This window comes from Aspergillus flavus, chromosome 4 (assembly GCF_009017415.1).
Source record: "Aspergillus flavus chromosome 4, complete sequence".
In the NCBI taxonomy this organism is placed as follows: Eukaryota; Fungi; Ascomycota; class Eurotiomycetes; order Eurotiales; family Aspergillaceae; genus Aspergillus; species Aspergillus flavus.
Window position 1 is genome coordinate 2,192,672 of NC_092405.1, and position 26,122 is coordinate 2,218,793.

General features: G+C 49.2%; 10 protein-coding genes across 10 annotated transcripts; 4 read left to right on the plus strand and 6 right to left on the minus strand.

Annotated features, from left to right (window-relative positions):
- Window positions 1-28: 28 nt before the first annotated feature.
- F9C07_2283486 (chaperonin complex component, TCP-1 gamma subunit) lies at window positions 29-2,177 on the minus strand. Its single transcript, XM_041291970.2, has 6 exons — window positions 1,987-2,177; window positions 1,864-1,930; window positions 1,600-1,808; window positions 954-1,544; window positions 261-898; window positions 29-207 (listed from the first exon to the last, which is right to left on the minus strand). Exons 1-6 carry the CDS (start codon window positions 2,009-2,011, stop codon window positions 118-120), a joined length of 1,620 nt encoding a protein of 539 aa, XP_041146228.1. The 5' UTR covers window positions 2,012-2,177; the 3' UTR covers window positions 29-117.
- Window positions 2,178-3,881, minus strand: F9C07_2283487 (uncharacterized protein). The gene is made up of 2 exons (XM_041285880.2): window positions 3,570-3,881; window positions 2,178-3,472 (listed from the first exon to the last, which is right to left on the minus strand). The coding sequence occupies exon 2, from the start codon at window positions 3,297-3,299 to the stop codon at window positions 2,478-2,480; it is 822 nt and encodes a 273-aa protein (XP_041146229.1). The 5' UTR covers window positions 3,300-3,472; window positions 3,570-3,881; the 3' UTR covers window positions 2,178-2,477.
- Window positions 3,869-5,868, minus strand: F9C07_2283488 (putative Zn-dependent hydrolase). Its single transcript, XM_041291971.2, has 5 exons — window positions 5,627-5,868; window positions 5,262-5,562; window positions 5,168-5,203; window positions 4,464-5,102; window positions 3,869-4,398 (listed from the first exon to the last, which is right to left on the minus strand). The coding sequence occupies exons 2-5, from the start codon at window positions 5,459-5,461 to the stop codon at window positions 4,020-4,022; spliced, it is 1,254 nt and encodes a 417-aa protein (XP_041146230.1). The 5' UTR covers window positions 5,462-5,562; window positions 5,627-5,868; the 3' UTR covers window positions 3,869-4,019.
- Window positions 5,869-5,935: 67 nt separating this feature from the next.
- Window positions 5,936-7,526, plus strand: F9C07_3964 (putative mitochondrial chaperone BCS1; the record flags this gene model as incomplete). The annotated part of the gene is made up of 2 exons (XM_041285879.1): window positions 5,936-6,088; window positions 6,162-7,526. The coding sequence occupies 2 exons, from the start codon at window positions 5,936-5,938 to the stop codon at window positions 7,524-7,526; spliced, it is 1,518 nt and encodes a 505-aa protein (XP_041146231.1).
- A 727-nt stretch (window positions 7,527-8,253) lies between these two features.
- Window positions 8,254-9,000, plus strand: F9C07_3965 (uncharacterized protein; the record flags this gene model as incomplete). The annotated part of the gene is made up of 2 exons (XM_041285881.1): window positions 8,254-8,566; window positions 8,636-9,000. The coding sequence occupies 2 exons, from the start codon at window positions 8,254-8,256 to the stop codon at window positions 8,998-9,000; spliced, it is 678 nt and encodes a 225-aa protein (XP_041146232.1).
- Window positions 9,001-9,400: 400 nt separating this feature from the next.
- F9C07_1534597 (uncharacterized protein) lies at window positions 9,401-12,803 on the plus strand. The gene is made up of 2 exons (XM_071508191.1): window positions 9,401-10,921; window positions 10,982-12,803. Exons 1-2 carry the CDS (start codon window positions 10,191-10,193, stop codon window positions 12,171-12,173), a joined length of 1,923 nt encoding a protein of 640 aa, XP_071366444.1. The 5' UTR covers window positions 9,401-10,190; the 3' UTR covers window positions 12,174-12,803.
- A 473-nt stretch (window positions 12,804-13,276) lies between these two features.
- Window positions 13,277-14,815, plus strand: F9C07_2202851 (uncharacterized protein; the record flags this gene model as incomplete). The annotated part of the gene is made up of 2 exons (XM_041285882.2): window positions 13,277-13,381; window positions 13,433-14,815. 2 exons carry the CDS (start codon window positions 13,277-13,279, stop codon window positions 14,813-14,815), a joined length of 1,488 nt encoding a protein of 495 aa, XP_041146234.2.
- On the minus strand, window positions 14,401-17,231 carry F9C07_2157441 (choline transporter-like protein). The gene is made up of 2 exons (XM_041291972.2): window positions 16,513-17,231; window positions 14,401-16,419 (listed from the first exon to the last, which is right to left on the minus strand). Exons 1-2 carry the CDS (start codon window positions 16,777-16,779, stop codon window positions 15,070-15,072), a joined length of 1,617 nt encoding a protein of 538 aa, XP_041146235.1. The 5' UTR covers window positions 16,780-17,231; the 3' UTR covers window positions 14,401-15,069.
- Window positions 17,232-17,843: 612 nt separating this feature from the next.
- Window positions 17,844-21,103, minus strand: F9C07_2067503 (Ypt/Rab GTPase activating protein; the record flags this gene model as incomplete). The annotated part of the gene is made up of 2 exons (XM_041285886.2): window positions 17,844-20,230; window positions 21,058-21,103. The coding sequence occupies 2 exons, from the start codon at window positions 21,101-21,103 to the stop codon at window positions 17,844-17,846; spliced, it is 2,433 nt and encodes an 810-aa protein (XP_041146236.2).
- Window positions 21,104-24,121: 3,018 nt separating this feature from the next.
- Window positions 24,122-26,107, minus strand: F9C07_2106543 (ubiquitin-conjugating enzyme/RWD-like protein; the record flags this gene model as incomplete). The annotated part of the gene is made up of 5 exons (XM_041291973.2): window positions 24,122-24,439; window positions 24,522-24,638; window positions 24,723-24,896; window positions 25,471-25,687; window positions 25,770-26,107. 5 exons carry the CDS (start codon window positions 26,105-26,107, stop codon window positions 24,122-24,124), a joined length of 1,164 nt encoding a protein of 387 aa, XP_041146237.2.
- Between the last annotated feature and the right edge of the window lie 15 nt (window positions 26,108-26,122).

The following is a 26,122-nucleotide window of genomic DNA, read 5'->3' on the forward strand; positions in this document are numbered from 1 at the left end:
TCACTTTGACGTGTACGATATAAAGATACCCGTGTAATTTTTAGTCTAGGATATTCGTACAATATCAAGAGGTAATCGTGCAGCATTATGTACGCATTTTTAAACCAGTTACTACTCTTATTCATCGCCACCACCGAGGTTGGCACCCACCTGCTGTGCAGATTTGCCGCTGCAGATATCATCAACACGGAGAAGTAGGCATGCGGACTAACCAGGTTAGCAACCGTATCAGCAACACGACGAGAACCTATACTACTTACCTCGACAGCAGTCTTGATGCTCTGGAGTTTCACGGCTTCAGGTTCCCAGACGCCATATTCCTTCATATCCACCAGGGCACCCGAGTCACCATCAAGACCCCATGTGGTGTGGCCTTCGGCGTGCTTGGCCCTCATGCGAGTCAAAACACGAATAGGGCTGGCTCCTGCGTTTTGAGCCAATGTCCGGGGAATAACCTCCATAGCATCAGCAACGGCCTTGTAAGGCCATTGTTGAACACCCTCGATAGACTTGGCCAACTGGCCCAGCTTGACAGAAACTGCCATCTCGATAGCACCACCGCCAGGGGACAGTCGTGGGTGGAAGATGACATTCCGGGCGACGGCCATAGCATCCTGAAGGTTGCGCTCAACCTCGTTGATAATATCCTTAGAGGGACCACGTAGAAGGATGGTGCAAGCCTTCGGGTTCTGGCATTTCCTGAGGAAAGTGAAATATTCATCGCCGATCTTCTCGATTTCGAACAGTCCGCAAGCCGTTCCTACGTCAGACTCCTGGAGGTCATCGACCCGGTTCACGATCGTCGCGCCAGTAGCACGAGCGATACGGTTGTTATCCGTCTTCCTCACTCGGCGGAGAGCTGTGATATTGGCCTTCATCAAGAAGTGCTGTGCGAGGTCTGGATGATTGGTCAGTAATGAATCACGCCGCAACCTGGAGCAGAAGCTTCTTACCCGAAACACCCTTCTCCGTGATGACAACATCAGGCTTGACGGCCAAAATGGCATCGCACATGCGCTTAACCTGTTCCTCCTCAATTTCCAGGATCCTGTTCCAGTCATCCTCCTTCGTAATCTCGATGTTGGTCTGAGATTCACCCTTCTTGTATTCCAGTGGGCAGTCAAGCAAGACGACTCGAGGGTTCTCAATTCTTCTCCGCATCTTAGGATGGGTAATATCCTTGTTCACCATCACACCGTCGATAACCTCACTGTCTTCGATCTGACCACCAGGAATCTTCTCAATACGAGCATACCGCTTAATGTCAACCTCCCTCTTTCCACCACCGGCATCGAAGGAAACGGTTCGCACAGCCTTCAGGGCCAGGCTGCACATCAGCTCGGACCACCTGGAAACAAACTTCGTCCCGATGGACGACTGGATGAGAGTGTACATCGCTTTATCATCGTCGATATCAACAGGGATCGAGACCTCTTCCACGATGGCCAGGGCATCCGCTAAGGCACGCTTGAAGGCAGAGATAATGACGACGGGGTGAATGTTACGTTCGAGCTGAGGGAGGGCCTGAGCGAGCATCTCACCAGCTGTCAAGCGTTAGTATGCCAGCATAGTAGTACATTATAGAGCGTGCGATGATACCTAGAATAATAACGGTCGTAGTTCCATCACCGACCTCCTCATCCTGAGTACGACTGAGCTCAATCATGCTCTTTGCCGCCGGGTGCGACACCTCGATTTCTCTCAAAATAGCATGTCCATCATTAGTCAAGACGATACCGCCCATAGGATCGAGCAGCATCTTCAGCATGGCCTTAGGTCCCAGACATGACCGAATGATGTCCGCGACACTGCGAGTATTTTTATGTTAGAGCGGAAGTGGCTAGAAAGAGTATTGTCACGTACGTCTTTGCGGCAGTGATATTCGAAAGCTGAGCCTTGCGACCGACCTGTCGCTCACCAGAGTTGGTGTCTATGATTGTTAGCCAAATTGGGTCAAAGCCAAGGTGAATCCCGTTGACAACATACTCATTACCACCACCGGTGCCTGCATTTTGGCGGTGGGCTTAACGTACTGCGGGGAGGGAAAAGGTGAGGGTGGGTATTCCTAAAAATTACTGGAAGAGTTCTTCAAAAACAACTGAAGAATAAGATAAATGAGGGGCGTGTTCGCTAGGGGGATCTGGAGTGCTGTGCCCGCCTTCACCATCAAATTTCCAGCGAACCTCGAAGTGGGATTGCGGATTGGAAGCTCACCCCCACTAATCCCCTTCAGGCTTAGTCTACCTTTCTCCTGATTAAATCCACTCCTATCAAATCCAAACATTCTCATTGTATGTACTACTCGTACAATAGCCTAGACGACCTGAAATAATTGCAATTGCTTGCTTGCTTACATGACATCCACATTACTGCTCCCTGGGGATGTGTCCAGCCATCCCGTAACAATTTCCTGTCATAACTCTGGTCTTCGTTATCTCCGTAACAGTTTTGATGAGTATGGCTCTGCCATGCATGTATCAACTCGAAACAAAGGTTTCGTATGCTCGATTATGATCTTGCAAACTAGACTGTTTCTTGAACACCTTGCTCATTCTTTGGATACTTTTTCGTACGCGGCCCCGCATAGCGGAGATCATTGACGAGCCTCTCTGGCGAAACCGCTCATGCGCATTTGGTCCTTCATAAGGCGCCTCGGTGTCTTCGACTGTGTGAATTACACATGCGCGGGCTTTTGTGCCTGTCGGTTGTGATATGTATGTGCTGCGAGATTGTCTGCCGCCAGTATATCCGGTTTCCATATCCTCTTCAGTTGATGTCGAATGCTTCGAAAACAGATTGCCGGCCAGATTGAAGCGCGCACTCGAGCTGTGGGAATAAGGAGCCGCCATCGCGATAGTATCACCCTCCATGTGCCTTCTCCCATTCATCTCATGTATGCGCTGCCACAAATACCAATCAACTTGCTCCGAGCTCGAACTTGGCAAACCTCCGCGACCACTCCTCTCCGTGTCCTGGCTTGCTTCCATCGTAGCTATCGAATCCTTGTACCAAATCACCGGTGATGTCGCATGGTAAGATGGCTTGTAGAATGGATCATTACTTTTCTCTCTTTTCAATCTTTGCACGCGCTCAAGATGTAACTCGCGCATGTTTTCTTGCAAATGGAGCGGTAGAGCGGCCATGGCTACTTCGTCCAAGTTGTTAAGGACCTCTTCTTCGCTCTCCGTAAAGTAACCGTCCTCTGGGCTCCTGTATCGGTTCATTTCCCATGAGCTTCTCTCATGATGAACTGATGGGGGATCTGGAATGAGCGCTGTCGGATTGAAATAGCCTGACATCTCGATGTGTTTTATTTTACTACTTCAATAACAAATATACAGCCTTAGAGACACCAGTGCTCAGTGGCAAGTATTATTGAATGTGAGTATAGTTCTCGAGGTGCTGAGGCCCGGGTTTGGTTTGTGTTTGTTGTGGGTTGCGCAGCGCAACGCGTTTGCCCAAGGCTAATGACCTGATACAGATGTGCAACGTTAGGCTTCCTGTATCCATGTTTTCTTTTTTCTTCCTTTCTTGCTCATATTGTTATGTTAATTGCTTGCATCACTTACTAAACCTAGCCCTGTCAATATGTCGGGCAATTTCCTATTATGCAGGCTGTCAATCATGCAACATCATGCGCTCATCATCAGGGGTTATTGGCGAAGGGCATCCATAGTAAGAAAAACAAATCAAGTGGTGTTTTCAAGCATGAAACCTGCTCACTTTGCGATTTAGTCCCTCATATTTAAGATGTGTACCAGGTTCTATCGGTAGCGCCGCGCCAATTCACTCACTATATTCCATAATTAGAACTTTTAGGCCAGCGCTTACATTCTATCGGTATGCGCCGACCAGCTCAATGAAAGGTTTAGAAAAGTAATTTCTGCCATTGAAGTTGTAGTTAAATGTTGCTTACATGGGACAGTGCTATATATAGATTACTTGTAGTTTCCGCGATTTTCCATACCGTTTCAGACCCAGATTCACCAGTGTTTCAGTAGACACCAAAAGCCCTCAGATCAAAACTCTCGACTTTCTCCAATGTCACAAATATCGAAAACCCCATCCTCAGGAATTTCATGTTTTCTCAATGCATCCCTCAACTTTCTAGGTGGCTCAAGGACATCTTCCTCTGTTAACACCCAAGTGCCCCAGTGCATGCCCAGGGCTTTCTTGCACTTGGTATCCTGAAATATCTGGACTGCATCGTGAGGATCAGCATGCACAGGACTCCAAACGAAGCGAGGACCATAGGCTCCAATCGGTATCAATCCTAGGTCGAACGGTCCACGAAATTCGCCCGTCTGCTTGAAAGCAGGGCATACTGGAAAGTCATATTCCGGTGCGTGGTCATCAGCACCATCGGGAAGCTCTGGCACACTTCTGTAGCCGGTATCTCTGCAATCGCACCGTAGGTTAGCAGCGAAAGTTTAATGCTCGCAAATAACTGTCTGTATACATACCCAGCAAAGTAGACCTTGCGTCCACCGGATTCAATGTACCATGAAGCCCACAATGTCTTTGCGCGGTCGAATACGCCTCTGTTGCTAGTATGCTGGCAGGGTAGGCATCCAACTCGCCCTTTTATATCTCCTGGGCTAGAACTGCCATTCCCAGCCGATTCCTTGACTTGTGTTCCTGTCGATTGAGACGGCGAGAGAACGATGTCGCGTTCCTCCCACCAGTCCAGTTCAGTCACGTTATCAATCCCAGAGCTTTTGAACCACTGCTCATTGCCCAGAGGAACAAAGAAATGGCAATTTGGGTGTCGCGCAGAGATCTCTTTAACAGTTGGGTAAGACAAGTGGTCATAGTGATTATGAGATATCACCACTGCGTCGATAATGGGTATATCCTTGATTTGACACGGCATTTCAGTGTAACGCTTGGGGCCCAGCCAAGAAATCGGTGAGCAACGGTCCTCGAAGACGGGGTCAAACAGTACTCGCAGACCGCTGGGGTACTCGACATAGTAACAGGCATGACCTAGCCACGTCGCACGCAACTTAGGAGTTTCTCTACTGGGCAGGAACTCTGGTTTTCGGACAGGCACGGTTGGGGGTGTAGTGTCAGGACGGTTTGCTGTACCATTTATTTGTCGCCTTAGAAAATGAGCCCACGTTAGGCTAGATATAGATCCCCGGTACCAGTTTGCAGTAGTACTCACAGAAAAAAGCGCTGAACAGCAGGGGTCTTGTATGAACTGTGTGATTGTTTAGCTTGCGCAAGTTTTACGGCGAGCATCATCCCGTAATGCTTACTCCCATGGATTCGTGAATCCCCCTGAGACATGGTGTTTCTTCTCTTTCGCATCCTCGGGACCTGTGGAAATTGAAGGTACTGAAAGTGTGAGGGCGTAAAGAACTGCCACGGTAGAGGAGCTCATGCTGCGTCTCTGGGGTGAGTTGTGAGGAGAAGAATGTTGACGGAATCCAAAGATTCGCCGAAAGAAGTGTCGCATGCCGGTTGTTTAGGATTTCGGGTGTCGTTTCTCAAATATAAATGTATTTATTTTAGCTCTGCTAGCGAAACCGATGGCGATCTGCGACGAAATGTAGTATTCTGAAGCGATCAAATGAATCTGCGAGCCCAAATATTTGCGCTAACATGACATGAGACTACGTACCTTTGTAGCTACCTAATGATTGTCAGCTAGGTATCTACCTAGCCTAATGTAGCCCACTGTCTCAAGTTTTACTGGTCCTTTGAACATATTAAACCTCGAAGCCTCAGCACTAACAGCGACGTTTCCATTAAGTCCGATATCTCCGTTTTACAGTATGCTCTGAAGCCGAGACTTTGCCTAATGGGGGTATTGAAGAATCGGCCCGTTATGCTTCCGGACCTCCGATATCATTCGGAACAATCACTTGATTGCCCGAAGAAAGTGTTCGATTGACTGCCAGTTCTAGTAATTAATTTTCCCTCGGTTGGCATGGACCCGAATGGACCACCAAGTACATCGGGGCTGCCTTCGCCTGGCGATTTAATCCTGCAGCAGAGGAAAGATGCTATCCAGGCGGCGGCGCAGCCCACCGGAGATGGCGGGCTTTTCGCCCAGCTATCTAGCAATCCCTTCTTCACAGCGGTAAGGCGGTTTGGGCCACATTGTGATACATATCGAAAGATCGGTTGGTCTAATTGATTTTTGGAACTATTAGGGCTTCGGTCTCGCCGGCTTAGGTGCTGGGTTAAGTTTCGCTCAGAAGGGCATTCGGCATGGCGCAGCACTCCTGCGAAGGCGCATGCTCGTGGATGTGGAAATCAGCGTAAAGGACGATTCGTATCCCTGGTTTCTACATTGGATGACGCTATACCAACGTTCGCAGCTCAATTCGGCTCAGTCAGCAGCCAGCAGGTCTGGCTATATGGAAACCTTACTCCAGAAGATGACCCCCGGGATGCGCCACCTCTCAATCCAAACGCAGAAAGTCGAACACTCAAACGGTGCCATACATACACATTTTTCGCTAGTACCCGGTCCAGGGAGACACGTTCTGCGTTACAAGAATGCGTTTATCTTCGTAAATCGGATGCGCGAGTCGAAGTCACTGGACCTTCAGACTGGTCGCCCGTGGGAAACGATTACCCTGACAACTCTCTATTCGCATCGCCATGTTTTTGAGGACCTCTTCAGAGAGGCTCACGCATATGCGGCTAAATCACATGAAGGCAAAACATCAATCTACAACAGCTGGGGTGCTGAATGGAAACTGTTTGGACAACCGCGACGGAAGCGTCCTTTGGAATCAGTCATTCTTGACGAGGGTGTCAAGGAGCGGATCGTGGACGATGTCAAAGACTTTCTTTCGAGCGGAAAATGGTACCATGATCGCGGAATACCGTACCGACGGGGTTATCTGCTCTATGGGCCTCCAGGCACAGGCAAAAGCTCATTTATCCAGGCTTTGGCAGGTGAACTAGACTATGATATTGCCATTCTCAACCTTAGTGAACGGGGATTGACGGATGATCGGTTGAATCATCTCCTCACCATTGTTCCTAACCGGACGCTTGTTTTGCTGGAAGACGTAGATGCTGCCTTCTCCAATCGGCGTGTTCAGTCTGATGCCGATGGATATCGCGGTGCTAACGTTACGTTCTCCGGTTTGCTGAATGCCATGGACGGAGTTGCAAGTGCTGAAGAACGTGTGATATTCCTCACGACGAACCACGTGGAGCGGCTAGACCCAGCTCTGGTTCGGCCTGGTCGGGTGGACATGACAGTTCGGTTGGGCGAGGTCACTCGCTACCAGGTTGCATGTCTCTGGGATCGATTTTATAGTGAGTTGGATACAAATGGAAAGTACCGAAAGATATTCCTCGACCGACTACACGAGCTTGGATTAATAGAAGACGAGAACGGCCGGGAGCCCGATCAACCGAAGGCTACAAGCGCGGCCGCCCTGCAGGGCTTATTCTTGTACAACAAAGGGAACATGGATGGCGCCATTGCGATGGCTGAGGCGCTCACATATTCAGTCCATGAAGAAGCCATGGAGCATGATCGTCCAAATGGCAACTAACTGTATATTATCTTTAGACATCTTTTGCATACGGACCTCGAACATGCATTGTACTTCTATGCGACAGAAACAGCCATTTTCATATACCCCACTCCATTTTCTATAAAGCAGCGGTGCTATTATTTAAAAGTTATACATTGCCCTTCGTACCATGCCTTCTTGGGTCATGGTTGACATGTCCCCGACCCGCCATCGTGCCTTTTCTGCACAGGCTATACTTTCTCCCGAGAGGAGGACATTGGGTGACTACGGTTCTCAAGGTGGAATATCTTTTTCGCAAAGCCACCCTTATTGTCAAACTGCACACATTCCTGCCTGCTATATCCTTCCGCTACGGTGATAAACCGGCCATTCGGCTCTACTGTGGACTCTCAAGCTCAATTGACATGGTGAAACTTGAATCCAGCAAGTATATAGCATGGGCTGAATTCCACGAGCTTTATGAAAATGAGACTCTTGATATTTACACCCTGAGTTTGACCACTCATGGGGAAGATTTTACTTTATGCTGTATCTTAGTAGCGACAGCTATTGTTTGGAACTAGCATACAAGAAGGTCCTTTTCGATTCAAATAAAAGTCCAAGTTACGTAGTGTAAGCATTTAGCGCTCGCGCTATACGATTGAGTCATGGTAATCCTTCGGCCCGAAACTGTGAGACCTCTTGACATTCCTCTGTATTTCCTTCAAGTATCAGCAAATCTAGTTAATGCAGCACGCAGCTAGCCATGTCGATCAAGTGGTTTCGCACTCTGTCTCGGGGCCCATTCTTTGAATCACTCCGTCAATCACACAGGACCTATCCAGTTAACGCTGATTTTCTACGCTCATCGTCGTTCAACTTCGTCAATCCACGCCACAATGTTATAAGCACCACGGATTGTGTGACGCAAAAGCTCTTAGAAACAGACATCGCAAAATTAAGCGACGAGGAAGTATTGTCATTGTTTACTACCGGATTTTTTGGCGGGTACGCCTTTGCTTGCGAAAGGGTGATCCTCAGAGCTGGGGGATGGAAATTACTCTCAGTCAAGTTTTCAAGTAAGCACGCGCTCTGTTGTATCATAAGTCGGATTTCAACATAACTTTCGTCACTCAAATTTGTATCAGATTCTGAAGATGACCCGGCGGCAATGACCATATGGGACTACACGAAGATCCCAAGCAGCAAGCTCTTACCACTTGGCAGCCGCTTATTTGGCTCCTTCAAGTTGATAGACAAGCATATCTCGAAGGCTCCAGGGCTGGAGCCTAGCTACGTCGACTACGGATTTGGCTCGGATCAGTCTAGATTCGCAGGATGTCACCGAGTCCAGGTCACTCGGTCACCTCAGACCGAGATCAGTTTGCAGCAATTTATTTGTAATCCGACCAAGAACACCCCGTCGGTGCGGGGGTATCTTGAGAAGTTTCACTTCGTTTATGCTAAGTTGTTGTTTGCGGACGGGGTTAGGTCTGTCCTCACTCGGGAATAGTATTATTCTGTGTACTTTATTCTGTGTACCCCTGTTGTTCGCATCCTTAGTGTTTTTGGTTGGGGTGTTTGTATGATATTGACGATGACCTTCTGGGCTACGACCATTAGACAACACAGTGACTTCTTGTGTTGGACCTGATCATCTTTGAGGTTTTAGATCTTAAGTGTTTCCTGGCTGAATAGACCCTACTCCGTTATGTTGACCGTTTCAGAATGACCATAGTAATTGACTATGCCTTGACAAATTAGAGCGTAAACGCGAGGGTGACAGACACGCAGGGGTCTTCCACTTGGACTAAAGTACCAATATGATATTCTCGTGGTAGATGATAGCGTGGGCGCATATCTCATCCTAAAACGGCCAAGCGAACATGTGGAAGGTTTACCTCGATCATTTCATCACATCCCTGTTCACCACCTTAACCGCTTTTCCTCCTCCTCTCCATGCGACACAGCCACTGTATCACAATTAACCGGAAACAATTAACCCCTATTTGTTTCTTCCAGGCGATAAACTTCAGGAAAAACTACCAGTCATAGAAAGCATTGAATCCAAGAGCCAACCAGCTTTTGGCAGCTCACACCGTATCCCCCTGTTCCGATTTCTTCACACTAACTGCAGCATAGCACTAGCTGTTTGTGGTTCTTGAGCGACAAGATCGTCGCAAATCACGTCCCAGGGTTTAGTCCTCGAAGCGCCGCGATTGATGTCACACTGGTCTTTGCGCTGATGATTCAACCTATCAGCGGACCCGAGAGGTCAAGGTTAAGCGCCGGCCATGGCAATTCGGCAGTCATGCATAACAATGTCCATCTTTCACACTAGTGGGAACCTCTCATAGTTCAGATCCTTGACGCTGAGTTTAGCTAGCTTTCGGCGTTATGCTGCAGCCAGGGTTCTACTTCCACGAGGGGAGGGGTATATGTCACACTGGATCCCACGGAAGATGGCATTCTATACCTTCTTGGTTCAATGTTTGGACCCTCTTTCATTATCGAGTCTTTTCTGGTATTCCATTGAAACTGGAGTGCTGAGATTACCGGTGTTGTGATCAATCTTGTGCATCCTGGTGAACATTGAAGTGTTGCCATTGCGGAGTACATATTGACTAGAACTGTATATTTTTCTCCACTTTTCTTTTACAATCAAATCTATACACTTCTGACGATCATCTTTGGATCTGCACAATGAGTCAATTTCAACTCTTTCCATCGCCTTCAACAACCAAGGCTTCTAAGAACCCCTTCCGCTTAGAGAATCAAAGAACTGCGGGCACACATCCTATGGGTTCAATCCCTCTGAATGATCTCAACGGCAAAGATATCAGGACAGAGGCGCTGCTTTTCCAAATCGTCGATGACGCGAAGAGCATTAAACCCGCGAAGAAAACGAAAACCCCTCGGTCAACGCCTGTATCCGTACCAGAGACTGTACAGGAACTGAGAACGCCTGAGTCGCTTTTCAGCAAGAGCCCAAAAAACGGCACCACAAATCAATGGGGTTCGCCGGCATATAAAGTCAGCCAGGTGTCCCCGACGGGGAGCGGCAAAATTCACATAGCTACCCAACTAGCTCAGGGAACTTCTGAGGCCTCCAGCTCGCCTGTCATTCCTATGAGATCCATATTCCCTCAGTATAATCCCGACGTGTCTCTCAGCCAGCAACAGTATTACCCCCAACTCTCAGCCAATACGCGGAAACATAGGCCCAAGGAGCTCTCCTTCACACCACCACCAGAGATTGACCGTGCCCTTGGGCCCAAGACCGTCCCTGCAAGTGTAATGAACTTCCCAGCAGGTGTTCTTGACCAAATTGAGATACAATACTCGTCTATTACCGAGCTTAGGAGCCTCTGGGAAGCAGCCAATGGCCAGCGTCCGCAAGACCTCGCAGGAACCTTCAATTTGCGTGTGGCTCGGTAAGTAAATATATATCTTCTCTTTCCGAAAACTAGTGCTAATGACCATCACCCAATTAGGACGGAGGCTGAAACATATACGTTCGGTGACCCCCAAGCGCCATTTTACAAGATGCAGACATACTCAACCAACGAACTATCTGTCACCAGGACCAATCCATCAAAGCCAAATAGTAGTATTCCTATCATGATGCTAAAACTAGAAGACCGCCGCCGCGAACCCTCAAATGACGGACTTGTGTCCATCCTCTTCTCCCGTTTGGCTGCAATGCTGGCCATTGATGAAGCGGAAGCGTTTGCTAGAAAGCATCATTTGGGTCCGTCAGAAGCTGCAGAAGCAGAGGGGAAAGCTCTAAAGCGGGCTGCAGCACAAGAATCTTGCAGACTCTCGTGGAATAATGCCAAGCACCTGTATGAGCTGCATCACCCATCGCTTACCAAGCTCACACCTCCAGCCCTTGTCGGTGCGGCAGGTATCCCACTGTCTCCAGTGAGGTCAAAGTATTCCGGACTCCTCCACATCTCTGTTTCGACACCATCGAAAGAATCCAATTCTAGACAACCTCCAACTATTCTTGTGACTACTCCTATGTCGGCCAACGCGGTCGAAGGTGCCAACATGGCAGCCACGCCTCGGACGTCCACCCTCCCTTTGGCTGATTCTGATGAACTCCTAGCGTCTCTGGACCTGGGCACGCTGACCCTCTCCATTTCGGCGGCTGCCATCACCGCCACGATCCCTTCGTTATATGCAATAGACTCCCTTGTCACTGCAATGCTGGCCGTTGCAGTCTCGGACGAGGCCTCAAACACCGTCCTAACGGACATGGAGCTCTACGACCCAACCAAGGAAGCATTATCCAAGCACTCGTCTTTAAATAGTAACATAAAAAGCCTCGCCGAGCAGGAAGACGCCAAAGAAGGCATCCAACTTCTGTCGAAGATCAAATTCGCAAACTCGCAATCCGCCGACTCCACCCAGAGAAAATGGTTCCATTTCTGGCGCCCACAGAAACCCACAAAGCCCAAGACCAAGAAAATCGTGGTCGAAGAATTCGACCTAGAGAAATATGGACGCTACGGCTACGGCTCCTCGCGGGAGGGACAGAAGCTCCCGGGCTTGACGCGGGGATGCTTACGAATCCTCTTCTGGGGGCTGGATATGCTTGTGCGCATACTTACCATGATGGTAAAGATAATCGCCTGGTTGCTGGTCAATCTGACTCGATGTACTACTAGCGCGAAAGCTTAACGATTAACGATCTAGACTAAATGTCTGATGGTATTCAGATGGGATGGGACGACGAGAATGCCTACGATTGATTGCCTGGAGTATTGCTTATATTGTTTACACTTATATAGTTCTCTTTTTTTTTTGTAATGCTTTGCAACATACCTTCACTTCGTTCAAATGAATCATGATTAACCTCCGGCTTCTCGGAAAAAGCTCCCTAGTCTTGAGATAAGCAGGATCATACATACTTCGGCGAGGCTGCGTGACATTCCATCGCTGTCTGGCCCAATCGCGTCATGCGTTCAAGTCTCGTCGTTAGAAATTTCTCAGCTCTCATATCAACATGGGAGTTTCTAAATGGTTTCTGAATCGTTAACTTCCGGAAGAATGCGAAAACTGCTAGATATCGAACCCTTCACTTCAGCCATATCAATATCACGAACAGGTTAACACCGAGACCAACTCAGGAAACATCCTCTACCTAATCTACACATACATAGTAAAGTAAACACTAAACACTCAAACAAGCACTAAGCAAATCTCAAAAACACCATACTAAAGTAACGAATCCACCCGACCAAAAACCCCTAAAAACAGAACAAACACCCAAATAACCTTCCCTGCCGCTAAAAATAAAAAAACCCGCAACATTCCAACAACATCATCGGCATGTCCACACCCACGCGTTTCACACTGTAACCCGGAGACCAAGTCCCTAACCCTACTTCCACCTCAAAACGCAGGACGGGCAGGTCACATACCGAACCGCACATCAGATCCTTTTGCCCTTGGCAAGGGATGTAGACCCTGAGTCGAAGTTTGGTTCGTTACTCTGGTGAGCGTGTTGCTAGGTGTTACGTGCGTATAGCTTTCTGTCTTTTGAATGGAGTATGAATGTGAATGTGAATGTGAATATGTGGGTTTGGGTATATATTTGATGATTTCTACGGGCTTTTTTGGTCTTGGTCTTTCTTTCTTTCTTTCTTGTCTATAGATATAGGTTTAGATCCTGGTTGAGGGATTATCTATACTTTGTTCTTGTTCCTTATTTCGTTGCAATATCATATAAGGTTTCTTTTAACTTGGAGATATTTGAGATCTGAGATCTATTGCAAACGAAGATGAGAGCACCACACCTTTTCATGGCCGCTCTTGCGGCCAATCTTGCAACGGCTGTTCCTCACGGTCAGGATCAGGGTCAGGGGCCTAGTAGTCCGCAGTACAAGGTTCGTTGATACTATTCCTATCCCACCCAAAGAAAACGAAGCTAACAAAAGATGTTAACAAAAAAGAATATAATGCCCCTCCCAACCCAAAGAACCAACATGAATCTCCCCATGCGAGCCAGCCACCCCATGATGCGAGTCGACGACCCCGACACCGACGACAGCCAGGCCACACCAGCCCCAACAGCCACAGACGGACCCAGAGTGATCACCGAACTTGTTACCGAAACAAGCACCACCTGTAACTGCCCGACGGGCTCGGCGTCGGCAGGACATGTCCCTCTTAGCAGCCAGGCTTATGTGGGTGGTAGTTCGAGTTCTTTGGCGTTTGGGGTGAACGCGGATGCTGTGCCTAGTGCTGGAGTGGAGAGGGGACCTGTGGTTGGATCTAGTTCTGGTGCGGGAGTGTTTAGGCCTGCGTCTACTGAGACTGTCTATGCTACTCCGGCTGCTGAGTCTAGTGTCCGTGTGTTTGGGCCGGCTTCTAGTGCCCATGTCGAGGGTGTACCTGTCGCTGCGTCTAGTGAAGGTGTTTTTGGTCCTGCTTCCACCGAGACTGTGTTTGCTACGGTTGTGTCTAGTGTCAGGGTCCATGGTCCTGCCTCGAGTGAGGTTGCGAAGGCTACACCTGTGGTTGAAACTAGTCAGGTTTTCAGACCCGCTTCCACCGAGACTGTGTTTGCCACGGTTGTGTCCAGTGTCAGAGTCCATGGTCCTGCATCTAGCGAGGTTGCGAAGGCTACTCCTGCGGCTGAGTCTAGTGTCCGCGTGCTCAGGCCGGCATCTAGTGCCCATGTGGAGGGTACACCTGCCGTTGAGTCTAGTCGGGGCGTCTTCGGACCTGCGTCTACTGAGACTGTTGAGGCTACCCCTGTGGCTGAGTCGAGTGTGCGTGCCTTTGGTCCTGCGTCTAGCGAGGCTGTGAAGGCTACGCCTGTCGCTGAGTCTGGTAAGGGAGTCTTTGGTCCTGCATCTAGCGAGGCTGCGAAGGCTACGCCTGCAGTTGTGTCAAGTGTTCGGGTGTTCGGTCCTGCATCCAGTGCTAACTTGGAAGCTACACCTGTCGCTGCATCCAGCGAGGCCATCTTCCGTCCTGCTTCCACTGAGACTGTAAGGGTTACCCCCGTGGCCGCAACTAGTACTCGGGTGTTCGGTCCCGCATCTAGCGCGAATGCAAAGGCCACACCTACCACTCTCTCCAGTGGAAGGGTGTTCGGTCCTGCATCCAGTGAGACCTCATCCCGGGCGTTGTTCAGTACCCAGGTGGCTGTGCCGAGTGGGGTTGATCCTCTTCGGAGCGGCGCGCCCAGTGGTACACCCAGTGGCCGGCCGGATCAGTTCCAGACGTTCCAGGGAGCCGCACCGGAGAAGATGGTGCCTGTTCTTGCGATGATGGGGCTTTCTGGATTGCTCGGGGCTTGGTTGGTCCTCTAGAGTATGCACTGTGGTAGTTATTGATGGGAAGGGATTTCATGAAGAGATGATTGTTATTATATTGTTTTCATGTAGTTTAAATTAGTGCTTTATATAGTCCTGGTTGGATGTTTATTAGGGCTAGATAACGTTCGCGGTCGTTCCTCATGCCATTAACTTCGTCTCGTCTTATGATATTTCTTGATTCGAGTATCCACGGTTGAGAAAGGGATCGTAAAGCAAGCTTGCCGGGTTCTTAGAGTGAGCTAGCTTGATTATACGTGAACCGCCTCTTGAACCTTAGGGTAAAGGTTGACCAGGCGATACCATAGGTCCGGGTGGCTCTGGATCATCACCTGCGGATCCCACGCCATGGCTGCGAAGATTGTCTCGATACCACTGCCCACTGGTGTCATAAAGATCTGGCAGACCTGCAGGCCGATCACGAAAGAGAATGCCATAATCACGGGTGTGAATTCCCCACCGCTGTTGTAGGCGGGGTGGGTATACTGAAGGTACAGATACGACAGCAAGGCACAGATATATGACACAAAGACCGAGCCCATGGTTAAGACGGGTCCCATGAGACAGTCGTTCACGAGCGCGTCAACGCCCCGGTCTTTCATCATGGTCCATGTATCTTTCGCAGACTCAATGTATGGCTTGCCGTACAGGGCAATGTGGCAGAAGGCGTAACGGTTGAAAAAGGTGACTAGCCAATCCAGCATGGAGATGAAGCACCCAAGAATCCAGAAGGCGATGCTACCCAGTAAGTTCCCTTCTGCCGCCTCGTGGCGTTGTGCGACTGAGCACGCCTGCCGAAGCATATTGATGAGGGCGATGATCAAGCTGCCGAAACTGATGCTGCCGAACGAGTAGGTTGTGGCGCGCTTGAAGGCGCCACGAGTGGCTCCCTTCGGCATGCCGTTTGGCGAGTTGCTCCAGAAGTACCACGTGCCGTAGACTCCAGCGATAGTTGTGTGGACGGTGTTCTTCAGCCATTCGCTGAACCAATACATGGCGAATGTCACGTAGACGACCAGACCTATCACTCGGCCTGTACTGCAGCCCCCACCGTCACGACATGCCGGATTAACCCCGCCGCTGTTGGGCTCGTAGGCGACATAGATCGAGACCAGGGTCACAGAGAACCAAGCTCCAAAAGCCACGGCGACGATGCCTCCGATCGCACTGACGAGGAACATGTGTCCGTGCTTTCTGGAAACATCGATGGAGGTCTCCAACATGAATGCCGTGAATGGAATGCGCGGAATCCAACTGATGAAGCAAATGATGGCAAAGACGCCAAAGATGAGGAACACAATACCTCCACCATATTGCTTCTTCGCCAGATAATAAATCGCCGTGGCCAAAGCGGATACGATGTTCAAAATCCCTGTAGCCCAGATGAAAAACTTGGGGAAATAGCGAGCTCCGAGGAAGTAGGCCCACGAGAAGGCCAGTGCCACGCAGAGTACAAATATAAACAGCACCAGCGTATTAGTGTCAAGAGAGAAGGTGTTGGACGAGTCATAGATGCCGCCGCCATTGAAACCTTTGTATTTCGCATATCGGTGGATCGCTATTCCCGATACTGCAACATATCCCAGGAACACCGCGATAAGCTGCATCATGGATTAGTCTATCTCATGATGGGCAGCAACTGACAGTTATGCGATATACAAGCGAGGGGGTCGGGAATAGAATTGAAGACATACCAGAAGACCGGCCCAGATATCGTTAAACTTGGGTTTCTCAATCTTGAAAGCATCGTCAAAACCATAGACGGCCTGATTATAAGTCGGCGGGGGTTCTTGAGGCTGCTTGGGCTCCGGACCCCTTTGATAATTGGGGTCGGCGTATTGATAGTTGCCATTATTGCCGTTGTTATTGTAGAATGGTTGCTGCTGCGGCGGCGGAGGTGGAGGCTGGCCTCCGCCAAAGCGTTCGTTTTCGTTATAGTAACTGGCTGCTTGACCGCTCATGGCTGCATTGAAAGATCACCAGCTGCCGGGAACGGACAAAAGTCGTGAGAGACACGAGGGGGAAGATAAAAGAAGAGAAAACAGAATGATGGTTTGTCACCTGGGCAGGCACACACAAGGCACGGCAAGGGGCAGCGAAGATTGACTGCAACAATCTCGCATCCCTTCCGCATGCGGTCACTCAAAATTCATGGCTCCATCTCCAAGAAATGGACGATCCAACCACATCCTTTCAAGGGTTTTCCTTCGCGTCATGATGATACTCGCCCACGGATCCGAGCCAATGACGAGGTTGCATTGAGGCAGTTCCAAGAAAACCAAGAGATCACATTTCCTCAGCCCTACTCCTTAGCGTCTGATAGTCTGCCATAGCGTACCACCACTCCAACTATATTTTGCAAAATCTCTTCCCTCCTCTTTTTTTTTTTTTTTTTTTTTTTTTTTTTTTTTTTCCCTTTCTTGTTCTCTCTATATATTTGGTCAATTTCTTCAATTGATAATTGCTCTAACCTATGTACATGAATAGTAAAACAACAGTGGTATCAGAAATTCTTATTGAAAGTAGTGCCACAGAAAATGCTTGAAGAGAAAAGAAGAAAAGAAAAAGGCGCTCATGCAACATATGTACAATACATACATAGAAAGATCATCACGAACATTGTCTGCCCATTTCATGATCCAGAGATCCATTCCAATTTTACCAGCACAGGTTCTCCCATGCGCAGGCAATGTCAGACCCAAGAATCAGAGATTTGACCACAGATAAAACTCCGCAATCCCAAATCTAACAGCGAACGCCCGGCAGCTGGCCGTCAAAATGCGTCAATCAGTGAGTGAAATTACAGTTCTAAACATTACAGAATATGAAAGGAGTCGGTGAAATTCGCAAGCACTTTTAGGGTCCGTAGACAACGGTGCGCGAGGGGGGTGGGACAAAAGAACATAATAGAGAACGACGTAGAGTACCAAAATAGTATCGGAACAAGAGCATGTTTTTCTCGGGTATCAATAAAAACGATTTCGTTACAAGCAACAGCAATTTTGCAAGCCACCGTCGCAGACATTCACCGGAACGCATCTTTCATATGACGCCATCCATCGGCAATGCTGCGCTCAACTCCAGGAACGGGTGTCCGCGATCGCGTAGTCGGCCATTCATCCGTGGCGGCTTGGAGGTATCCCTTGCTCAAAGCTTTCGAACGTCGCAGCTTCTCTTGCCGAACAGCTGTCCGTCGACACGCTCGTAGCTCCTCAATGCGGCCCTGTCCAACACGATGGCGCCGTACGAAACACTCATCCAGTAGAGTGTTGGCATCCAGCAGCCTTTTTGGGACCGCTTGGACTACCTGAAAAACCTCCATGGGGTCGGAGACGGCGAGGATGTCCCTTTCACAAGCCTTGAAAATGGCTAGCGAAGCTCGGAAGAATGTCTTCGATCCTTCGTAGAAAAAGACATCCCAGATGCGTAAGGTCGTCTCCAAGGGCACGGTTCCAATGTACAACGACATGAGCCAATTCGTCAGGCCAAGTGTAATATCCGGTAACCGAGAGTCGACCGTTAGCGGAGGCGTCTTGGATTTCCCGGGAGCGGAACCCGTGATTTTGTTGTAGATTAGCGGGGTAGAATCTTTCAAGAGGACCATAAGGATCCATAGATCGATATTAGCACCTTCGAGACTTATCTCGTGGGTGCCGGGGAGGTAAACGGAAGTAATGATATGCAGCATCCAAAATGCCTTCTCTTCCGGAAGGAACAGAAGGAGCAGGCCTGTAATGAAGTTGAGTGATTGCGTGTAACCGACTTGGGGGTTGTGCAACGCGAATGCATAGAGCACCCGCCGGAGCGATTGAATCATCTGCGTTTCGACAGTGACCGAGCCATGCTTCAGGTTGCTGCTACCAGAGCTAGCGCCTGAGTTCCCGAGCCCGTCAGTAGATTCCGGCTTGAAGTGGATATTATCGGGGAAAGTTCGGTGCAAGTCTCGCTCGATATGCTCCTTGTCATCGTTGCTTGGGCTTTCCATAGCCTGGCTGACAAGCTGATCATATAGTCCAGGGTTACGATTCAAGTGCTCGTAGCCACCGGCATAGAAGAACCAAGCTGCCCCTCTGTACTCGGGAGGGATGCCTTTGCGGACAAGACGCTTGATCTTGTTCGATTTGGGCGGAAAAGTCCTCGGTTCGGTGGTGGGCATACCATGCTCTTTCAGCAATTCTGACCATTTAATTCTCCGACTCTTAGCAAAAGCTGCATACGGGCGACTCCAGGCCTCGTACTGTTGCAATGTGACGTGGTGACTGGTCTTCCGAAACCCATACTGATCCCTGCTCTCGGTAGGCTTCAGAAACGGAGGCGGCACGGTGCCGGGAATGAAAATCTTTGTCTCTAGTGGACTATTATCAGATGGCCGATTCGGTGTGGTCTGGTCTAGAGGCTCGCTAAATTGCTTTTCATTCAATTGTGTGTGGCCTAAGAACTGCTCATCCAATGTATTCTGGTCGGGTGGGTTTAGAGCTGGGAGCGGTGGTACCGGTGGCAGGTCCTTGGTAGCATCTAGCTCGGGCGAATGTTCATCGGAAGTATTTCCATCGTCTAGGGTCAACTCTGTTGGCGGACGGGGGCTAAGCGGTCTTGCTTTGCACTCTCCACGCCAGTCAGGAGACCCCGGTTCTTCTGTGACGTCACTAAACCCGTCGAGATACATAGAGATCGCATCTTCCACGCTCATTCCACCTTCCTTCTCATACGATCCATCTGGTGTATCAGGAGAGAGGTCGGTGATCGAGCTACTCTTCGTCAGGACACTGCTTCGCTCGGTTCCACTCGCCTGTCCAACACTAGAGCGCGACGTCATGGCAGAGTTCACACTGGAGCGGAGAGCATCTTCCCCATTGGCCTCTGTCGATCCATTATGATAAAAGCGTGGTAAGCCCAGCCCCTGTTGCGGGGATTCGTTGGACTGGCGTTCTAGGGAATGGAGGGTCTTGCGGGGCTTGCTGTGGAGCTTCGATGTAGATTTAGAAGTTCTTAACCTTGGCTGAGGAGGAGGGGTCTTGCGACGATATGCCGGACGGTCAAAGTCACTTTCTCTGGAGGGAGCTCTGGGAAGGCGTTCAAACGTTGGATTGGCAGTGGCGGGCATGCGATATGTCGGCCTGTGAGAGATATAATCACCTCCCATTCCGGGTTGGGGTGAAGGTGAGCGCAGGAAAGGATCATCCGGGATGGCAGGTGGTCTTCTCGGAGAGCGTGGGAGGGGAGGCGCACGTGGGGCGGTGGCGGTAAACTGTCGAGAAGATGGCGGAGAGGGGGGGTTAATTCTTAGAGGGTTGAGACGAGGAGGATTGGGCACTCTGCGACGATTGGAGAGATTATGTTCGCCTGGAGACGGCGGATACCGAAAGTCTCCATTTTCTGTGACCATGGCCACGATTGATAACCCAGTTCCCGCTGGACATTTGTCGATAACGAGGTCAAATGGAACGTGATTGGAAGCGAATTTACCGCTTGAAGGACCGATTCGATATGTAAAAGGTAGTTGAGAACAAGAGGCGAACAATTGAAAGGAGAAATGAAAGGCTGAGTGAGCAGTGAATGGAGCTCGGGTGGTCGTAGTTCAAAACGAATGATGGGATCTCAAAGCAGTCAAGCTACCCGACAATCAATCCTATAAATGCGGGAAAAAGGAACGAGTGGAGGGAAGGAAAAATAAGTCGGAGAAGTTGCCCCAACTAACCACACCGATGTTTCAATCCCATCAAAAGTCTCTCGATCCTACCAGAGGTTTACTTGGAGACTCCATCCCTCATGAGACGGTTTAGAACAGATAAGAGCGAGCAAAGAGGGCGAAAGGGAACGAGCGATTGAAAAACCTGAGAGGGCGCAAAAGCGGAGCGCCCAAGTGGGAATGAAAAAAGGGGAATTTTGGTACAAAATGAAGCTAACAGCTTGTTTGAGGCTTAGCGCGGTATGGATGCGGTTTCACCAAAACAGACCCTGGTGGTATTTTTCTAATGGGTTTATTTCCCAATATAAAACCCTTTAATATTTTCGTCGGCTGTGATTCGCTGTATGGAATCAACGTGACGATCGCATGATATCAACGGCCTTGTTTCATTGATCGTTTCCTTGTATATCCTCTTAAAGCGCGGGATTTCAACAAGGAAGTTGGACATCAACGGTGGAAAAACGTCATAATGGAATTGTACAATTTGTTTTTTTTCTTCTCCGTTGTCAACAATGGGTTACATACACCGTTGAAATACCTGTCGCGGCACCTGACCTTGTCACCCATGTCTTCACTGCAAGGTCAGAGTCCTTCATATTGCCAGTCATTATAGACACTCTCATAGTCAGTTCATATATGATAGATCATTACTCTGCATAATAATGACAGGTTATATGCACGGGGACAATTGACAGCCAGTCATGCATCCTATCTGTCCCACAGCCCACCAGGGAGTTGGAACTGCCCCTAACTGTCCAGAGTCTGGGTCAATACTCTAGGTCGTATCAAGTTAGTAGATGGTGTTCGTGTATTTTTACATTTGTTTGTATCTACATACATACAGAGCCATACTTACATCGTATCATGATGTGGGGTGTTCGTTCCGTTCCGCCTGGAGACTGCATGCATCGCTACGAGAAGTCTCCTACAGTCCTACTACTACCTCACTACGGAGTAGTATGCACATTTTTTGTCCTAGACAAAACATACCTGCATAAGATGGGTTTCAACTGCAGTTCGTTTCGAATTGATGGTCCAAAATATTCCTATTCATCACGGCTCACTTCACATGGAAGGCTTACCAAGTCCATCCACAGATGCCCTAACTAATTCGGTGAATTAGCACTATACGGGAGTGCTCCCGTCATCCCGACTCCATCCATTGATACTAGCGAGGAGGACTAAAGAATCCCGTCTTAATCTTATTACTATAGGGATTTAATGGCCCGCAGCCCATTTCCCAATCCCGACAGGAATAGCACACCTGTTCTGAAGTGGAGAAGTGCCGGATTCCGGCCAAAGGGGTCCTAACCAGACTCAGATAATTAGCATCGTCCTAACATACTTGGTAAGTTGGTCCTAATATCTCGCTCCACCCTCAGAAGCCACCAAGAACAGGCCGGCGTCTTCCTAGTCCTCCCGAATCCTCGAGGAAGTGGTGCTGCTTGGTGATCTTTTCCGATCTTCGACATGAGGACGCGAATCCGCTGCTCTGGATTTGTTTCGGTTGGTTTTCCCCCCTTGTGCTGATGAAGTTGTGAGAGATCACTTCACCGTTAGCCACCCTTGCGTCGTGTCGAGCGGCTGAGTGGTGTCTGTCGGTTATCACTATTATTGGATAAGGGGGGGTAGATTAACTCCTCGCCTCGTTGAATTGACTTCCTGAAAAGTGAAAATTTGCCTTCCAATCTCTTTTTCCTCTCTGCGGCTTGGCACCTCGTTAGATTGGCTTTCCGTGTTCTCGAGTGGAAAACTCGGAATTTGCGTAAATTTCAAAGTCGAAGAAAGGGTGGGGATAGGCGCAAATCGAAATACCCAAAAGATACGGAGATAAGTTAAAGGAACAATGAGATTTGCTTAACCAGTGACGGTCCATAGACTACTGCAGGCTTTGGTTCAATCAGTTTTGCGTTTGCCGGGCGCGTCGTAGATTCGTCGTATACCAGACGATGTTCTCCGATGGTACCTGAACGCAACAGATCGGTGGGTCGAAGTTGCATTGGGCGATTCGCTCGTACCCCAACAAACCAACGACATCCTGACAACAGTGCTCGAAATATGACTAAAGATGGCACGATAGTTAGCGCTTAGATACTGCCTGACCTTGCATCAAAATGGATATTATTAGCTTTTTTAGCTCTGAGAGTGCAGAATCTGCTCGACATTACTTGACACCCGTGTTCTTCTGGGGAACGAACCGAGCGTTTGAGATTCTGCCTCTCGGCATTTGGTGTGTCCAATGTAATCTATCTGCATCGTTAGTTGGGGGCACACAGGTCAATAGTGCACGCACACGCCATACCTACCTGCAAAGGATGAGGGGAGCCATCCAATTTTTGATATATATCTGACAAACTGATGTTCTTCCCATGCATTGCAACGGCGCTTCTTATAACCCCGTGTTTTACAACCGCATCTCGGATTCGCTGTCGCCGCCGAACCATTGTTCCATGATGATGGACCCCAACGTTTCTCTCAAACACTGAATGGAAATAGTTCCATGTCATCCCCCCATGGTCCCTTGCCCACCGTAAACGGCCCGTTAGGTAACTGGGGCCCGTTGTGAGACAATACCTCGTTCATGTAGGTGGAGGGCTCAGCTTCGCCCACAACTTTCCACATCAAGAACTCCTTGGCTTTGGCTGCCTGCAGTATAGACGCATGTTCTTTCGGCGCCCGCTGAGGCTACCAGGCCGTGTTTTCTCCGAACGGCCCCATCATACATGCATTGCTCGATGCATACACAGTAGTAATCCGTCCAGGGAAACCCGGCGGTTATATCCGATCCACTTCACGTCATCGCCACTGACCTTCCTGTCCGGATCTTCGTTCGGGTAGTCACCCTTCCGTAAGGTTGTACAACAAGCGTCAGAATCACATATCTGAAGATATCGTCCCGTTCAACCCGAGACAAGTAATCCTTGCAGCAGATCATGTTGATCTGCTTCGGAGTCGGCTGTTGTGAGGAATATCAACGTAATCCGGTCATGGTATTTACCATCTCTAAGCCGAGTATGATATCATTGGGTTGATCGCACATGACTTGTTGTTCTATGAGATGGTCACACTAAAAATGATTTTATGGTGTGTTCAATCGGATGTGCAACCGTAAGTGATCGCAACGTGTTCCTCCCTTACGGTACACCAGAAGCTACAACAATTGGCGGCGTAGTAGGGTGATGATCCTAAGCATAATTTTCCTTACCAACCGTGATGTATCTACGGATCCCTTTACCGGTACATCATATAAACTCGTGCAAAAACCCCTGTTTTCTTTGGGTGGTTCTATGGCTCTAACCTGACATATTCACATGCGGAGCAAGGTAAGACCCTGTCCTAGAAAAGATTTGCAATGCTAATGAATGGCATAGATATCGAAGATTCTCGAGAACTCCCAAACCTGTCCCTACAGTCCCCCAAATGAGATTTTGGTCCGAAAGAAATAAATGGCGGTAGCGGATATGTACTCTTGTGTCGTCTTTATTTTCAGCTTGAACGTAAAGCCAGCCAGGTACCTCACCATTCAAAGATCAAGTAGTGTCCGATCATTGAATCTCCCTCCGAGAGTGGCACCACGAAGGCAACTCTGGTAATCGCGCTTCTAGAGAACCACCCTATGCCATCGCATACTTCCTGGTCCACTCCCGTGCGATTTCGTCATACCGTGCCCGGTCATTCTTGTACTGTTCTGCGATACGACCCTCGACAGCATCATCAGGCATGGGCTCTACGAGCAGCTGACGCGCGAACTCAAGCACTGCCGCGATCTTGGAGCTAGGCTTCCATTCGTCGGCCCGCAGCATACCCAGACACATGCTGCCCTTGTCATCGTTGGTCACATTGGGGTGGTAAATTTTGGTCCCGAACGAAACGGATGGCGGCTTGAAGGGGTACTCGGTGGGAAGACTGAGCTTGACTAGGAATCTGCCATTCTGATTTAGGGCGTACGGGTCAGTGTTTCACTGCGCTAACATCAAAGCAAATAGGCACTCGTCTTCCATCTCTAAGACTCACGTGGTACGGTGACCCTTCTGGGCCGTCCATGTAAACCTTCCATTGGTAGATATCCGACTCGTTCGCTAGCTCGACGGTAATACCCTCTGGAGGAGACTCCGTGAGCTCAGCTAGCTCCTGGTACACTGGTTGTTAGCCCCTCTGGTCGGTCAATAGTCACCGGGAGCTCTGCCCAGGAAGAGACGTGAAACTTGTGCATACCTTGGCTATCCTTTTGCTACCCATCGTTTCAGATTGTTTTTGAAAGGCCCGAAGAGCAAGTGTAGAAGGGGAAAATTCAAAAAGATGGTAGGAGCTCTCGGATAGACGGAGCTCTACTGGGTCAGATGATGAAAGCTGGGAAGCTTGGTTCGAAGAATAAAGAACACCCCAGAACTGATACAAAGTCAAAGAACCAGTGTAACTAAAGATTGACGCAGGGGTTGAAAGGACCGCAAGCGTTAAAGAGAGTGTGTTGTCCAAAGTCGAGTCATCCTCGAGCTCAAGCAAGTCGGCGGGGCCGCCGAGCCGATCAAGCGGGGCGGAAAGTTGAATGAATGGTCGACGTCAGAGCGGCCTTGTGTGTTTAATCTTTGCTTTATTTAGAATGGGTGACCTTCATCTTTCCATCCCCTTTTTTGTTGGCGCTTATTACCCTCCACCGCTGAAAATCATTTGCGCACAATTCTTGGTGGCAAAGGCCATGCGTTCAATTTTGCTAATGGACCCAGCTGACTATTTGGTACTATTATCGCCGCGTTACTTTGCTGTTCTCGGTGTACCATGGCCCCAGGGTTGCATCGGGCGTTACTATTAGAGCTATATTTACCCGCCCACGCGATCCATGCACAGGATCTCGTCTACACAGTACGCTGATCAGTATCTCCCAAGAACAACATCCAAATGTCAACAGTAATCATTGCCGAACTCCAATCCTAGAAAGGTGCTACTACTCTCTTTGTAACATGACCATCAAGCCCATAATTCCAAGGAGGGCTGTCTTGAGCCACGGGTACTCGCTGAGCAAGATAGTCACATATCCCACCATGGGGATATACCCCCGTACACTGCCAACGATGTCTTCCTCGCGGTTGAGATAGTCCTGGCCTCGTGCGTACAGCTCAACATCGTCGGCGACGTTGTTGTCGCCCTTGGTAAGAAGCATATTGTTGGGGATCGGTGAGGACCTAGACGGGGAAGCGGTGATCCGTTAGTGATGATATTCCTGTGACACTTAATGCATTAAAGAGAACAAAGGGCAGGGCATACTCAGAAATCTCCTTCACTTTCTTCGTCTTTCCTTCAATTTCTGGGAATGTTCTCACGACGCGATGCACAATAGGAATGTCCTTGCCCCGGACGTTGTAGACGACGATCTCGCCTACCTCAGCTCGCGGGCTTCGATTCCATAAGAAAAGTAGATCTCCTCTTTGGAATGCTGGCTCCATGCTACCGGATAAAACAACTACAACAGGGCTCGAGGATGCGGTGAACACGGAGAGACCTTTCCACATCATAAATGCAGTAGAGAGCACCAGCGCGAAGTTGAGTACCTGGGCAAGTGACTGCCGGGCATTGGATAGATTCGACGAGAGAAACGACAACATTTTGGCGACCCTACT